At 41.4% G+C, this 17530-nt stretch overlaps 1 protein-coding gene and 1 pseudogene across 1 annotated transcript; one reads left to right on the top strand and one right to left on the bottom strand.

The window, feature by feature from the left end:
• Position 1: 1 nt before the first annotated feature.
• On the bottom strand, positions 2-10173 carry LOC126607589 (uncharacterized; annotated as a pseudogene).
• A 720-nt stretch (positions 10174-10893) lies between these two features.
• LOC126607576 (vacuolar-sorting protein BRO1-like) lies at positions 10894-16369 on the top strand. Its single transcript, XM_050275220.1, has 8 exons — positions 10894-11729; positions 12173-13123; positions 13559-13648; positions 14148-14216; positions 14375-14515; positions 14898-14946; positions 15228-15331; positions 15516-16369. Exons 1-8 carry the CDS (start codon positions 11055-11057, stop codon positions 16089-16091), a joined length of 2655 nt encoding a protein of 884 aa, XP_050131177.1. The 5' UTR covers positions 10894-11054; the 3' UTR covers positions 16092-16369.
• Positions 16370-17530: the final 1161 nt, after the last annotated feature.

Here is a 17530-nt window from a genome sequence, read left to right as displayed (position 1 = left end):
GTTTTCAAGTTCTTTTCATTAGTTTTTATTTATTTATAGTCAAATTTCGTATCAACGGAGTGAGCGGTAAATAGAAAATAATGATTGTTATTGCATGCCTTTTCCTCTAACCTCAACATTCTCATAACTAGACTCGGGGGAAACGGATCTCAAATGTCTCTGGCGTTTGTGGTGCTTGGCATGACCCCTTCGGGTTCTTCACTCGTCTTCATCACTATAAGAACCAGAAGATTCTGAGTCTGACCTCTGATGGTGCTTGTGGTGCCTCGACTGACTTCTCTTCACTGCATCATACTCATCATCACTGGAAGAATCGGGACCAGAATCTGATCTAGAATCATGATGCCTGTGCTTTTTGTGGCTTCTCTTCTTCCTCTTCCTATCTTCTTCGTAATCACTCTCATACTCATCACTTGAGCCTGAGGAATGTTTCTTTAGCTTTCGCTTGGATTTCTTCTCCTTCCTCACTTCACTGTCACTTGCATCAGAGTGAGAGCGATTCCCGTGCTTCTTGTGAGTTCTTTTACTTGACTTTCTTCTCCCATCACTTCTGTCAGTGTCGCTATTGCCATCAGACTCTGACACAGATCTTCTCTTATGCTTTGAAGATTTCAACTTCCTCTCTTTGGCTTCGGCATCAGCTTTTGCCTTTGCAGCAGCTTCTAGTTTCTGCTCCCACTTCAGCGGGGCTTCTTTCTTCTCCAAGGCTCGTCTCTTTTTCTCCTCAACCAGTTGCATGAACCTCCTGGTGTCCATTTAGATATAAAAACCAGCACAACATCTGCATGTTGGTACGATGATGACCGGAAGTGCATAATGTTCTCCTTCCATATCAAAATTCCAACCAACAAATAAAGTGAATTGTATTCCGCAAAACCCGGTAAACGAAACATCCTGAATCAGTCCTATACTAGGTTAAATTAGCGACCCAAGTTTACAATCAAAACAAAACCATTCCACCAAGAATAACATCCACAACATAAAGAATGAAAATTCTCACATCACAAAAGAAACGGAACTCCGGAAATTCAATTCGGATTTCTTACCTTATCTGGAGCAAACCACAGCTCTACAGACCAAAAGTCCAGCGTCAAAAGCACAAAGCTGCAGCTCTTCTTCCAAACTACCCTGCAAGGTAATGCCTTTTTGTCAAATGTCAAAAACCAATTACTCAATTGATGTGGTCATATTTTCATATATTATTATCATATATTTCCTTTGGATTTTGTCTATATGAATGGGTTAAATGCACTAAAATCTATTGTCTTATTTTATAGGCATTCAATACCGGAGTTATGCAAAAAAGGAATGGAAAACAAGCTTTTTCGGATGTCTAGAGTGAAATTCCAATTGGGCAAGAGTCTACTTCTGTACAACGACATGCATTACAGTAAAAAGAAGAAGCAACGGTATTGGATAACAAATGGACATGGGAATGCTATTCAATGGCTTTTAGGGGAGACATAATTACTAGTTTTTATTATTTTCGTTTATTTTTCATTTTGTTTAACAAGGACTTCAAAGTCCATTAGAGGTAGGATTAGTGGTCATTTATTTGACCATTTCTACTTGGTATTTCCAATGTTTGCCGTGGGTGTTAATAAAGGAGACTCATTCTCCTTTTGAGAAAAAAGCTACCATAATATATCACACTTTAGAGGGGCTGCGGCAAAGAAGGGAAGAGGAAGAGAAGTTTATAGTTTTTCTAGGCTACGATGTAGCCTAATCATGAATACTTAATTGCCTTGTGGCATTGTTATTAACTTATTATCAAGTTTTTCTTCCTTATTGAATATCTTATGCTATTCGTAATGCGCTTGATTTTTATTTAGATTTTCTTCTAATGAGGAAAGGGGATCGTATAACTTGTAAGGATTGCAAAGTTATACCAGGAGAGAGCGTGGCTAATCAACATCGCTTGTTGGTGATGGATGTACATATCAAAAGAGTAAGACAAAAGAACAAGACTTGGAAGTGCCCAAGGACTAGATGGTGGAATCTAAAAAAAGAAAAACAAGCCATTTTCAAAGAGAAGGTAATCACCCAATGTGTGTGGGATAGAGAGGGGGAAGCTAGCCAAATGTGGGATTCCATGGCTAGTTGTATCCGAAAAGTAGCAAAAGAGGTATTAGGAGAGTCCAAGGGCTTTGCCCCACACCAAAAGGAATCTTGGTGGTGGAATGAGGAGGTACAAACAAAGGTGAAGGCTAAGAAGGAATGTTGTAAAGCCTTATACAAGGAGAGGACCGATGAAAATGGTGAAAGGTATAGAAAAGCGAAGCAAGAGGCGAAGAAAGCTGTCAGAGAAGCTAAGTTAGCGGCTTACGACGATATGTATAAACGACTAGATACCAAAGAAGGAGAGTTGGATATCTATAAACTATCTAGAGCAAGGGAAAAGAAGACAAGGGACCTAAACCAAGTGAGGTGCATCAAGGATGAGGATGGAAAGGTTCTTGCTACAGAGAACGCGGTTAAAGACAGATGGAGAGGTTATTTTCATAATCTCTTCAATGAAGGACATGAAATGAGTGCTTCTTTAGGGGAGTTGAGTAACTCAGAAGAGTGTAGAAACTACTCTTTTTATCGTCGAATCCGGAAGGAAGAAGTGGTTGTAGCTTTGAAGAAGATGAAGCATAAAAAAGCAATAGGCCCAGACGATATACCAATCGAAGTGTGGAAACTTTTGGGAGAGACAGGTATAACATGGCTCACTGACCTTTTCAATAGGATTTTGAAAACGAAGAAGATGCCAAATGAGTGGCGAACGAGCACTTTGGTGCCTATCTACAAGAATAAGGGCGACGTACAAAATTGCATGAACTATAGGGGTATTAAGCTAATGAGTCATACAATGAAGCTCTGGGAGAGAGTCATTGAGCATAGATTGAGGCAAGAGACACGGGTTTCGGACAACCAATTCGGGTTCATGCCAGGGCGCTCAACCATGGAGGCAATCTATCTCTTACGAAGATTGATGGAAAGATATAGAGATGGGAAAAAGGATTTACACATGGTCTTTATAGATTTGGAAAAAGCGTATGATAGGGTCCCAAGAGACATTCTTTGGAGGATTTTAGAGAAGAAAGGAGTACGAGTAGCATATATCCAAGCTATAAAGGATATGTATGAAGGAGCAAAGACTGCCGTAAGAACTCATGAAGGACAAACCGAAAGCTTTCCCATAACTGTAGGATTACATCAAGGCTCATCCTTAAGTCCTTACCTTTTTGCGTTGGTAATGGATGAGTTAACAGGACATATTCAAGATGATATTCCTTGGTGTATGCTTTTCGCAGACGATATAGTGTTGATAGATGAAACTCAGGAAGGGGTAAATGCAAAGCTTAACCTTTGGAGAGAAGTGTTGGAATCTAAAGGTCTTCGCCTAAGCCGATCAAAGACAGAATATATGGAGTGCAAGTTCAGTGCAAATGGAGGCCAAAACGAGTTAGGGGTGAGGATCGGAGATCAAGAAATACCAAAGAGCGACCGTTTTCGTTACCTAGGATCTATCTTGCAAAAGAACGGAGAATTAGATGGAGATCTCAACCATAGAATACAAGCTGGATGGATGAAGTGGAAGAGTGCATCCGGCGTGTTATGTGACCGCCGTATGCCACTGAAGCTCAAGGGAAAATTTTATAGGACGGCAATAAGGCCGGCGATGCTGTATGGCACAGAATGTTGGGCGGTGAAACATCAACACGTACACAAAATGGGTGTAGCGGAGATGAGGATGCTTCGTTGGATGTGTGGGCATACGAGAAAGGATAAGATTAGGAATGAGGATATCCGGGGTAAAGTAGGAGTAGCCGAAATTGAAGGAAAGATGAGAGAAAATCGGTTACGGTGGTTTGGACATGTGCAAAGAAGGCCTACTGACGCTCCGATTAGAAGATGCGACTATGGGACAGAGGTTCAGGGCCGAAGGGGTAGAGGAAGACCTAGGAAAACTTTGGAAGAGACTCTAAGAAAAGACTTAGAGTACTTGGATCTAACGAAGGACATGACACATGATCGAGCACAATGGCGTTCTAAGATTCATATAGCCGATCCCACTCAGTGACTTGGATTTTCCAAGTCTCCAACCGAGAAGTTTTCCTCACTCGGAAAATTAAGGGAACACTACCCCAACCTACATGCTCCACTCAGAAAGCTTCAACATACAAGCTTCAACAAAAGAAAATTCAAAGAACTTAGCGAAGAAGGCTTTGGTGTATCTAACACAATACGTTGAAATGAAGGAAAGCTTATTTATTGATATCCCCGATAAGCTACAAATATGTACATATACATGAGTCAAAATAAACACACAAGAGGGAGCCTTCACAAAGGTTGCTTAGGAGAAGTCTCAGCAGTCGGTAGAGCCCCAGAAAGAGAAGGCACCGGAGGGGGATCATTTGGAGCCTCAGTACTGGACAGAACCCTAGAAGGAGGAGGCATCAGAGGTTGATCATTTGGAGCTTCATTACGCGGTACAGCCCCAGAAGACGAAGGCAATAAATGCCTTTGGAACAAACCCACAAATCTCTGATGATCAAGTAAAACCTGACCATCAGTTTCCTTCATCTGGTCAAGCTTCCTCTTCATGTTTGTAGCATAGTCATGTGCGAGCCGGTGCAACTGTTTATTCTCATGCTTGAGCCCTCTAATCTCCTGTTTGAGACTCATCACTTCAGCCGCCAATGATTCAACTTGGCGGGTTCGAGCAAATAGGCGTTGGGCCATATTAGACACAGAACCTGCACACTGAACACTGAGAGCCAGCGAATCCTTAACAGCTAACTCATCAGACCGTTTGGAAAGTAGTCTGTTATCTTTGGGAGTGAGAAGGTTCCTGGCCACCACCGCAGCGGTCATATCATTCTTCATCACGGAATCCCCAACGGTAAGAGGACCAGTAGGGGAGACGAAGGATGGGCGCCATATGTTGTCTGGAGAAGGCGGGGCTGCCTCTTCAATAAGGTTCAAGTCAAAACGACGGTCGGAGGGGCCAGACATTTTCAAAGGTGTTGAAGAGAGAAGAGGTCGGACAAATCAAGATCTTAGAAGTGCAAGAATGAAGCTTCTACTGGTGGAGATTCAAGTGTGCTTTGGAACTTAATGCCAGCCCCTATAAAAATCTGCACTCGACGGAGCTTCAGAAATCGAAGAGGCGCCTGCTCAGAAATCGAAGAGGCGTTTGCTTTCTCAAAAGCTGGGCTGCTTAGAGATCACGAGGGTTGATCTCAGAAATCGAAGAGGCGTTTGTTTTCTCAAAAGTTGGGCTGCTCAAAGACCTCGAAGGCTGATCTCAGAAATCGAAGAGGCGCTCGCTTTCTCAAAAGCTGGGCTCCCCAGAGACCACGAGGGCCGATCTCAGAAATCGAAGAGGCACCTACTTTTCCAGCCTTGTCAGCACCTGTCACACGCACACTCAGCTTTGCGAAAATTATGGGCATTCTGTCGAAGACTTCTGGGGAAGTAGAAAACACATGAATCTTACTGTTCAATCACCCACTTCCCACACGCAACAATAGCTCATGGGTACCACAGATAACTTTGCCAAAGTTCTCTGCCAAAGTTGAGCACGTGAAGCTTGCAGCTCCTACTACATCGCTCTGACCAAGAAGGGTAAAAGAATAGCAAAGAAACAGCACTAACAAAGTTTAGACCCATAAATTTTGAAGGTCTAGCTACCATATTATTACCCACAAGGGTAAAGGAACAGTACCACTGCTGGATAATTGGAAAGTCCTTGTGTGTCAACCTCTGTGTTTCGTGGCAAGGTAGACTAGCAAACATGCCCAACCTTTACTCACATTCGAGAAAACACTCCCAATAAGATTGCTTGCTCCAAAATCGAAGATGCACCGTCCTCCGAATCTCGAGAGCCAGACTCTCAACATGACTACTTTCTTAAAAATCGAAGAGAGGGTAAAGGAACAGTACCATTGCTGGATAATTGGAAAGTCCCTGTGTGTCAACCTCTGTGCTTCATGGCAAGGTAGACTAGCAAACATGCCCAACCTTTACTCACATTCGAGAAAACACTCCCAACAAGATTGCTTGCTCCAAAATCGAAGAGGCACCGCCCTCCGAATCTCGAGAGCCAGACTCCCAACATGATTACTTTCTCAAAAATCGAAGAGACACTGCTCCCCGAATCTTCGAGAGCCAGACCCCCAGCATGATTGCTTTCTCAAAAATCGATGAGGCATCGTTCTCCGAATCAATCGAAGAGGCGCTCGCTTTCTCAAAAGCTGGGCTGCTCAGAGACCACGAGGGCCGATCTCAGAAATCGAAGAGGCACCTACTTTTCTAGCCTTGTCAGCACCTGTCACACGCACACTCAGCTTTGCAGAAATTATGGGCATTCTGTCGAAGACTTCTGGGGAAGTAGAAAGCACATGAATCTTACTGTTCAATCACCCACTTCTCACACGCAACAATAGCTCATGGGTACCACAGATAACTTTGCCAAAGTTTTCTGCCAAAGTTGAGCACGTGAAGCTTGCAGCTCCCACTACATCGCTCTGACCAAGAAAGGTAAAAGAATAGCAAAGAAACAGCACTAACAAAGTTTAGACACATAAATTTTGAAGTTCTAGCTACCATATTATTACCCACAAGGGTAAAGGAACAATACCACTGCTGGATAATTGGAAAGTCCCTGTTTGTCAACCTCTGTGCTTCGTGGCAAGGTAGACTAGCAAACATGCCCAACCTTTACTCACATTCGAGAAAACACTCCCAACAAGATTGCTTGCTCCAAAATCGAAGAGACACCATCCTCCGAACCTCGAGAGCCAGACTCCCAACATGACTACTTTCTCAAAATCGAAGAGAGGGTAAAGGAACAGTACCATTGCTGGATAATTGGAAAGTCCCTGTGTGTCAACCTTTGTGCTTCGTGGCAAGGTAGACTAACAAACATGCCCAACCTTTACTCACATTCGAGACAACACTCCCAACAAGATTGCTTGCTCCAAAATCGAAGAGGCACCGCCCTCCGAATCTCGAGAGCCAGACTCCCAACATGATTACTTTCTCAAAAATCGAAGAGACACTGCTCTCCGAATCTCGAGAGCCAGACCCCCAGCATGATTGCTTTCTCAAAAATCGAAGAGGCATCGTTCTCCGAATCTCGAGAGCCAGATACCACAGACCACTTTTTCAAAGTGCTCTGACAGAGTTAAAACATGTGAAACTGGCAGCTCCCACTACCGTGCTATGACCAAGCAGGGTAAAGGAATAGCATTACTACTTGTTAGGGAGACTCCTATATATGTCGACCTTCATCCCCAACAGACAGGCAAACCTGCAAAAATGCTCAACCCTTCATCATATCTGAGAGGGCACTCCCAACGAAGCCTTTCGAAATATTCAGCTTTCTTTCCCCCCGATAATACCTCTGCAAACAAGCTATACTAGAGCAAGAATATCTCATATCATCAGGGTTAAAAGCAAGAGTATCCCATATCATGCTTTTTCCCTGTCTTTTCCTTTGGCCTTGTTTTTACCTGCAAGACAAGGAGAAAGAGAGCAATCAGTCAGCACTTGGAATCAAGCTTCCAGCCAGGAACTGACTGCCTGGAACCCCTTACCTGATTACTTACCTGGCATTGCTCTCGAGTACTCATCTTCAACATCTTATGTTTCCAGGGAAGATTCCGCATCTGCTTGAGGAACAGATAGGGCAAGTGCGAAGGATACAAGGAAGCATGTGGAGACAAGCGTAACAGCACACGTGCCGATACATCCATTACTCTGTCAAAAGCAAAAGTATCCCATATCAGCAGGGTGGAACGTACTCTAGATTTGATGGACTTGTTTTGACCCTCAAATTCTTCAGTCGGCCTTATACTCTGGAGGAAACCAGAAAACCCTCCAGCTCAGTTCAAGAATAAGCCTGTGGAAAGTTACTTCTTCAAAAGCAAAAGTATCTCATATCATCTCTTCTCATTTTTCTTCTCTTTATCCTTCATGCTGCTGCAAGATGGGAAGAAGGTGAACAATCAGTCGGAGCTCTGATTGCTTACCTTGTCTGTCACCTCTTTCAGCAGACCCCCTAGCTCGGCGACTTGGGGGACTCTTACTACATGGTTTGTATCGCGCTTGACCAAGCCTGAAACTATAAGTAAGCTTCAAGTGAAATTGATACATTACCTTGTGCATCTCCACCAGTTAAAGATACCACCCCTGGATGGAGGAAGAGTACTTCCAGAGAAGATGCCACATCTACCTATGAGACAGATAAGGCAAGTCAAGACGACACCACACTCCGATACTTAGAAGTTTCGTGATTACGAGATCATTCTCCCACAATATTTCCTATTGTCATTTGTACTAAATCATTCACTTGTACTCACTAAAGGAGAGCTTGAACCTATGTACTTGTGTAAACCCTTCACAATTAATGAGAACTCTTCTATTCCGTGGACGTAGCCAATCTGGGTGAACCACGTACATCTTGTGTTTGCTTTCCTATCTCTATCCATTTATATACTTATCCACACTAATGACCGGAGCAATCTAGCGAAGATCACAAAAAGCGACCGTTTTCGCTACCTAGGATCTATCTTGCAAGAGAACGGAGAATTAGATGGAGATCTCAACCATAGAATACGAGCTGGATGGATGAAGTGTAAGAATGCATCCGGCGTGTTGTGTGACCGTCGTAGGCCACTGAAGCTCAAGGGAAAATTTTATAGGACGGCAATAAGGCCAGCGATGTTGTATGACACAAAATGTTGGGCGGTGAAGCATCAACACGTACACAAAATGGGTGTAGCGGAGATGAGGATGCTTCGTGGGATGTGTGGGCACACGAGAAAGGATAAAATTGGGAATGAGGATATCCGAGGTAAAGTAGGAGTAGCCGAAATTGTAGGAAAGATGAGAGAAAATCGGCTCCGGTGATTTGGACATGTGCAAAGAAGGTCGAATGACGCTCCGGTTCGAAGATGTGACTACGGGACAGAGGTTCAGGGCCGAAGGGGTAGAGGAAGACCTAGGAAAACTTTGGAAGAGACTCTAAGAAAAGACTTAGAGTACTTGGATCTAACGGAGGACATGACACAAAACCGAGCGCAATGGCGTTCTAGGATTCATATAGCCGACCCCACTTAGTGGGAAAAGGCTTTGTTGTTGTTGTTGTTGTTGCTTGATCACCATCTAAGTTTTAGTTAAGTTGATTTGATGCAAGTTAGAGTAGATTTCATACTTAACTTGGGTTTAGCTTCTTGTAATTGATACCATAAACACCTATTGGTAGATGCCATGGAATTAGGGTTTGTGTTATTTTCCAACAATTTCTATAAAGCTTAATGGGTCATTACTTGTTTAAATTCATCTAGATGCCATTGAGGGTTAACATGTAAGGATGCCATGACCGTTGAATAATTTAGAAAAAATCGATCATTAATATTGAAGAACTACTTGAGCATAACATATTAAGGAAATTAAGTAGAATTCGTTATGGTGAATTCGGATACCCTAGGTCTTGTTTTCTTATGTTTTCATTTTATTATTTACATGCATTTTATTTTCGAGCTTTATTTTGTTTCAGTTTAATGCAAAATCTTCTATCTTTTTCGATAGAACTTCTCAATTATAATGTGTTTCAATTTAGTTAGTAAGACTATTAGAATCAATTCGATTTCTGTAGGACGATATATGTGCTTCAATGCTATCCTATCATTTGACTCGTATACATGCGAGCACAAAAATTTGAGACTTAATGAGGCCGGTTATCTAATTTTCGCAGCATCAATCTTCAAATTAACAAAAACCCAAATAAAAAATCCAATGCTTCGCATCACGATGAATTGAAACATTTAAGAGCGCGCAATTTACTTTCGCTAACTAAAGTTTTTCTTTTTCTCAGTAACCAAACAGAAACTCCAGAATGAACACATATACAGTCCCCTCATGATTAATTAAACAAAAAAAATCTCAAACCCAGAGACCCGCTAAACATTCAAAGACAGAAACTTTAGGATCAAAACCCCAAATTTTACGATACATAACAGTTGAAGGAAGTCAATGAAACAAAGACAAAACCCTAAATTGACAATTGACTGAACTAGTTAATAGGATTAGCAGCAGTAACGTACATGAGAGATGAGAGAGACAGATCGGGCTTGACTTTTAGCTTTCCAGAAGCGTCTACGCGTTGGGCGTTGTTGATTGGGGATGTATAAATAGAGAGGGACGCACACGTCACAGCACAGGGCACACCACTCTTATTACTCGGGTAAAAGGACGATAATGCCCCACTATTACCGTTTGGTGAGACAGGACGGAACGGAGTGGGACGAGGCGTTCCGTTCCACGTTTGGTGCGCCTAAAACGGGTGGAACGTGTTGTTGCACGGGATGAATTTTAAGTAAATTTTCGTTCCAGCTCATCCCCTGGAACGACTCGTTCCACATCCGTAGAACACAAAATTATAACCTCTATGTCTCCTTCTTCTTCCATCTTGTTTCTATCCGAGGACATCTTTGATCTCTCTCCGTTCTGTCTCATCCTGTCTCATCCCGTTCCGTCCCTGCATACCAAACGATACAAAAAGGAACGTAAATAGCAACAGAGAAACCACCCTATACTACAGTGTGATGGTATTCTTTTTCGTTTAAAAGTGAGAGGTTTATATTCGAATCTTGTGAATAACAAATTCAATTAAATTGACCATTGTATGGTATGAAAACTGAACCTAAAATATAAGGGAACTTTAACGAAAAGTTCTTGGTACTGTTTACTTTAACGAAAAACCACATTTTTACACTACAAAATCAATCCTAGTACTATTCACTTTACCCTTTATTTTGTCCTTGTCATTGAAACTAAAAGTTTTCAAGGTTTTCATTAGTTCCTGAAATATACCCAACCAAAAAACACCGGTAAGGAAATTTCTATATTTCTAGTTTGCTTTGTGAAGAAGAAAAAGAAAAACAACTCCGCACAAGGCAGACTGACCTGGTCAATTTCACTCGTTAAAACTCCCAGCTCTCTCTTCTTCTTCAATTTTTTCTTAGAATTTCGATTCCGATCAAATCCAAAACCCAAAGATGGCGTCTTCCGCCTCCGGTACCGCCACCCACGTCATGCTCGCAATCTTCGAGAAGAAGACGACCCAAATCGACCTCTACCGCCCTCTCCGCAATTACATCGCCTTCAACTACTCCGAGCGCGAAGCCCAGAACCTCGAAGACGACCTCCAAACCGTCAAACAGCTTCGCTCCGACGTCGAGCGCCAACCCGACCCATCGCTCACCACCCGCCGCGACCTGCTCCAAAATTACTTTAAAGCCCTCTGCCTCGTCGAGACCCGCTTCCCCATCTCGCCGGACAAGGATCACATCAACACCGTCACCTTCGTCTGGCACGACGCCTTCAAGAACAAGCAGAAGGCTTCCCAGCAGAACATCCACCTGGAAAAGGCCGCCGTTTTGTTCAATTTGGGGGCCGTGTACAGTCAGATTGGGCTCTCCTACGATCGCGCGACCGTCGACGGTCGACGGCAGGCGTCGCACGCGTTTATTGCGGCGGCTGGGGCATTCGCATTTCTGAGGGACAATGCGGCGACCAAGGCGTCGATTGGGAGCTCCACGACGGTGGATTTGTCGGTGGAGTGCGCTGGGATGCTGGAGAGGCTGATGCTGGCTCAGGCCCAAGAGTGCGTCTTTGAGAATACGATTGCCAAAGGGAGCACGCCGGGTGTTTGCGCCAAGATCTCGAGGCAGGTGAGGATTGTATTGTGCTTGTTTGATTGATTACAGATTGGGTTTTAATAGTGTAGGTAGAACTTAATATTGATTGATTGATTGAACTGCAACTGTGGGTGTGTTTGAGTGAAGTGATTCTGCTATGCAAATGTTAATTTTGCCATTTATTTTATAAGTTGTGGTAGCAGAGAGGAAAATGGATCGTATGGCTGTTGGAAAGCTGATTGCTTTCGGTATTCTGTTTGCAAGTGTGGATTTTACCTCGCTTTCATCAAATACCATATAAATTATATTGAACCAAAGACTATGTTTGATTAATACTCTCGGAATCTTAACTTTTAGTTACCTCTGGACTACTGTGTTTTCGGGTTTTCCTTGAATGGAGAAATAATGTTTCAATACAAGTTTTACTGACCCACTTGATTTTGTTATGAATTGATTTGACACTGATGTGGTTACAGGTTGGGCTGTATTACGAGGAAGCTTTAGCGACATGTAATGCTCCGCCCTTGAACCAGCATTTTGACAGGGCCTGGATATCACACATGCAGTTAAAGGCAGCTCTCTTTTATGCAGAAGCTTGCTATAGGTATGGTCTAGAGTTGCATGAGAAAGATGAGATTGCAGAAGAAATTGCACGGTTAAAGAGTGGGATCAGTGCTTTGTCTGAGGCTAAGAAAAACACAAAGGGGGCTGCTGCACAGATTCTGGACGCAATTAGCAAGTTAGAGGTCAATCTGAACCGTAACCTGGAGAGGGCTGTGAAGGAGAATGATAGAGTTTATCTCATGAGGGTTCCTTCCCTTGGTTCCTTACCACCTCTTCCGGCATTTTCCATGGTGAAGCCTTTGGCAATGAGCGAGGTCCTGGATGCGAGCAAGGAGAAGATGTTTGCCAGTCTTGTTCCAGACAGTAGTGCAAAAGCTCTTTCTAGGTACACTGAAATGGTTGATGACATTATCAGAACACAAGCAGAGAAGTTACAACAAGCCAGTGAACTGACCAGAGTAAGGCTTAAGGAAATGGACCTTCCGGAGTCTATTCTTGCCTTGGAAGGGAATTTTACTCTTCCTACAGATCTTAAAGAAGATGTGGAGGCAGTGCAGATATGTGGAGGTCCTGCTGGTTTGGAAGCTGAGTTACAGCAGCTTAGGGATTTGAAAAGAGTAAACCAGGAAATTTTGGTACATATTGAGGAACTCTTGCAGAAAGAAGCCAGAGAAGATGCTCAGTTTAGAAGCCAATTTGGAACCCGGTGGACGAGGCCGCAGTCAAGTACTCTGACAAAGAACTTACAGGATAGGCTAAATAGGTTTGCAGGCAACTTGAAGCAAGCTGCAGATAGTGATGCTCGGATTGAGCGCTCGGTCCGAGAACATTCAGCTCTCATGTCAATCCTTGATCGTCGTCCGGTAATTCTCTTGGAACTCTTCTTCTTCTTCATGTTTCCCAAGTGTCCTCTTATATGTCTTAATTCATTTATTTCATTTTGGATTTTATATTCTTGTTCATTTTAATAAAATTTATATGCACATGGAACGTTTGTCCATCATAGGTGGAAGTGTTTTTGTTTTTCGTTTGTCCTCGTTTCTTAACCAATGTTAATAATACAACCCAATCCACCAACAATTGTTTGATTTCATTAATTTATTCTTCTCCTCTCATTTTAATATGTTTAGTCTTTCATATAGACATGCTCCTTATTTGTTCTCCTAATTATCTTCCTCCTGTCCGTCTCTCTCTCTGGAAGTTCATAAGTTAATCAGGCTTAGTATATTTGAATCATGTATCTCCTGTATGTCGGTGTTGTGGCTTTCTAAATGGTTTTATGTTCTTTCTTCTCACAGATTGAATCTGCCCTCCCAACTCTGGCTAGGCCAATAATGTCTTTGGATGCCAATGAAGATGCTATTTTGGGGGCCCTGAAGCAGAGCTTGGTAAGTTTTTCACCCCTTTTTACTTCATCTGTATAAAGGTTGCATGATAACTCGTATGGTTATTCCTGTCTGTTTATGGATTTATGTCTTATGACGCGCCTTTTCTTTTCTCTCTGTCTGATTGTGGTGAAATTTGTCCTGATTATTAGTTGATGCAAGTGATTTATTGCTTTTGGATCAGTTTAATATTTGAAAGAAAACGATTATAACCCCATGACAGCGTAGTGGTTCATCTCATATTTATCTGAATGTAGGCATATTGTTGTATCAATTTTATTAAATGTTAGTTTCATATGTGTGTGTGGTTTGAATTTGATTACTTGTATGAAGTACTCTCCCAGCACACACGCGCATATATATGTATAAACTCAGACCTAGTTTTCCTGTTGCATTGTACTGGAGAATAGATTAAACTTGTTTTCTAAACTTCTAACATGAGTGGTTTGGCCATTACTAGTTTTGTTATTTTTGCATTTTTAACTTTCTGTACTCAATGCAGAGGCAACTGGAAACCCTTGGTGCTCAACGAGCTGGTCTTGAAGACATGCTTAAAGAGATGAAAAGAAAGGTACGTTGATTATTTGATTATTTGATATTGGATGCAACTTTTTGAGAATTTTTTTTTTTGTTCAATCAGCAATTCATGATCAGCTTTGTCAATTGTTAATGATGCCTTGGTTCTTAAGTTTAGTGCTTTGTGTGCTTATTATTTTTATGTGGCCTCAGGATGATATACTTCCTAAGTTGATGACGTCAACCGGCTCCTATGAGGATCTTTTCAGGAAGGAGATATCTAAATATGATAATATAAGTGAAGACATTGCCCATAATATTGAGGCACAAGAACAATTATTGCTGCAAATCCAGGTCCGTTTCTTTTCTAATCTTTGTTGGACTTTCTTTATGCATATTTCTTCAATTTCCCTTTTCCTCCCAGCATCTGTTTCGAGTGTGCAATTGGTAATCAACGTACCAATTGGAAGCTCTGCTGAGAAAATATATGCTATACTACTACCCTGTTATTCTTTTTCTTAAAAAAAATGAAAAAAAGAAATGCCTTTGTCAAATCAAGCCAGTTTGCTTACCAGTGAGCTGTCGCCTGTCTGTCATTTCATGTATTGAAAATTCATCTATAGTATTTGCTATGAGTTTTGAAAATTCCTTTCCTTGTATAATATTCCTAAATAAATGGAAATGGATCTTAGCGCTTAAATATCTCATTTTCAAAATGTGTGTTTGTCATCTGCAGGCCCAAAATGATGAGTTTGCTGCAATCTTCAATCTAGAAGATTATAAAGGTAGATCTTTTATGGAGTGGGCTATTCTTTTAATTTTTCGTAAATGGTTTGTATGCTTTAAGGTATCATCTTTCGATGCATTATTTAATCATAGATGTTCATTGGTTGTATTATCCTACCCCTTCATGACCATGGTAAATGCTTGTGGGGAAGTTGTCCGACTGTCTCATGACATAAAATCTATTTCCTTGCTTCTGTGATGCCATCTTTTTGCATATAATAATTAAAGTGGAGTGTATTCTTATCTTTTTCCTGTTTGTTTCCTTTTCATTTTGTTCTAGCATCTCGTGAGAAATGTTACAAGCAGATTCAAGCTGCCATAGCAAAGTTCCGCGAAATTAAGGAGAATATAAATGAGGGCTTAAAGTTCTACGTTACTCTTCAGGTAATTTCAATAATGTGCGCTTATAACTATTTGAGCGCACTATTTTCTCTTTTCTGGGTGGATCTTTTCCGGTGTCTGTTGTGACAGCATGCTATCAATCTTCGCATAGTTTTCTTTGAGAACTTATTTCCATGACTTCATGTCCAGTGTTCCAGTGGTTGATTGCTTTGTCCATTTTCAACAGGATGCAATAACGAATGTAAAGCAGCAGTGCAGTGACTTTGTGATGACTAGAAACATCCAGTGCAAGGAAATGATTGAAGATGTGCACAAACAAATGGCAGGCCTCAGTTTCCAGGATAACAAAACCACAGGTGCATACGACAACAACTATCCTTCTGTGGGACATCAAGCTCAGAGATCTGGTTCACAGCAGCCAACAGATCCTCGTTCTCAAACACCACCGTACTACCATCCTCCTGAGCAGCCAGCAATGGCTGGATATTCTCACCCTCCCCCCTATAGCTCAACGCAGCAGATGCCATCTCCTTACATTGTGCCACCTCAACCTACCAGTCCATACGCTCCTCAAGCTGGTAGTCCATACCCACCTCCTCAAGCTGGTAGTCCTTACCCACCTCCACACACCCAGCAACAGCCACCTGCAAACCATGACTATGGTCAACCTGCATATCCAGGGTGGAGGGGTCCATACTACAATGCCCATGCACAACAACCCGGATCGCACCCTCGACCTCCTTACACCATTCCAGGTCAATACCGTCCTCCGCAACAGGGTGGTTACTATAGCCAACAATAGTGTTGTGAATTTTGTCATTTTAATGAATTCCCGGTAGAATGAAGATGTAGTCGTCGGAATATTTCGAGGTGACTGGTGGTTTTACTTGATGCCTTCGTGTGAAGTGCACATCTCGTGCAGACATTTTATTTTTCAGTGTATAGCCTGAGCATATTTTGATATATGTAGACGTGTAGAAAATAATGAATTCATGTATTTGAAATATTTATGGACCAGAATTTGTCAAAGTTATCTTGTAATACACAATTTTTATGGAGTGGAAGTGTCTGATTGCTTCTTGTTGGCTGCCCGGCATGTGAAATTGTACGTGAGACGTGTAGCATATTATACAATTAATATACGAGACTTTTCACTTTTAATATTATCGAAGTCTTTTGTGATAAAACTCAACACCTAACAATAGGTGGTTAACTTAGGACAATATCGATGATATTAGTGATGGACTATACCTATAAAGTTTATCAGATGCCAAGTAAGACAAGTACAAGGAGAGGGGAAGAATCACTTAGCACGAGTACGTACATGGTTATTATAGCGTCTTGTGTCGGAGAGGGGAAGAATCACTTAGCACGAGTACGTACATTGTTATTATAGCGTCTTGTGTCAATAATATATCGACATCTTAAATTTTTTTTTATACATGTCATATTTTGACACAAATGCTCCGGTGATATCAACGCACTTGTCGTCTCTCCATTGCCGACAGGAATCTTCTCATCAGGTTTTTCTCTGAAGAAACTGATGACAATGGGCAAGCTCCCTTCACCAGGTGCAATACTACTTTTGTTTTTCATACGATTAAAGGACAAGCACTAAATGGGAAATGAGAGAAATAAGGGAGCAACTAGTGGGTCACACTTACATGATTGGAAAATTACCCCTTCATTATAAAATAAAATTCTATTAAAAGCTAGTCATAACCATGGTATAAAATATCGATGATATCGGAAATATCGGTAGTCCAAAAACATGGAAATTTCGATGGAAATATCAGGATATTATCAATATCGATAAAAATTGAATAAAAACCACGGAAATTGTAAGAAAAACTTGGAAATTTTTATTGAAACTTGGAAATTTTTTTCCTTCCTTTACATTGATATTTTCGATATTTTAACGATATTATACCGATATTTTGACAAAATACCTCCCTTTTTTTCTTCTTTTTCCTTTTTTTTTTCCTTCCTTGTACTGATATTTTGACAAAATATTTCTGAAGTGTGAGAGGGAAATTATCGACATCGATATTATCGTCGATATTGTTGATATTTGTACGATATGTCGATATCCCTTTTTTCCTTTTTTTTTTCTTCCTTTACATCGATATTTTCGATATTTTAGCGATATTATACCGATATTTTGACAAAATACCTTCCTTTTTTTCTTCTTTTTCCTTTTTTTTTTCCTTCCTTATACTGATATTTTGACAAAATATTGCT

This window comes from Malus sylvestris, chromosome 16 (genome assembly GCF_916048215.2).
Source record: "Malus sylvestris chromosome 16, drMalSylv7.2, whole genome shotgun sequence".
In the NCBI taxonomy this organism is placed as follows: Eukaryota; Viridiplantae; Streptophyta; class Magnoliopsida; order Rosales; family Rosaceae; genus Malus; species Malus sylvestris.
Note: the sequence above shows the minus strand (reverse complement) of the source record. Positions and strands in the feature narration are given on the sequence as shown.

What these genes read in the sequence shown, in the direction of transcription:
- LOC126607576 (XM_050275220.1), top strand. Translation starts at nt 11,055, where the DNA reads ATGGCGTCTTCCGCCTCCGGTACCGCCACCCACGTCATGCTCGCAATC. An exon ending in CAATCCTTGATCGTCGTCCG is followed by an intron (nt 13,124 to 13,558) that starts GTAATTCTCTTG and finishes TTCTTCTCACAG; the next exon opens with ATTGAATCTGCCCTCCCAAC. An exon ending in CAATCTAGAAGATTATAAAG is followed by an intron (nt 14,947 to 15,227) that starts GTAGATCTTTTA and finishes ATTTTGTTCTAG; the next exon opens with CATCTCGTGAGAAATGTTAC.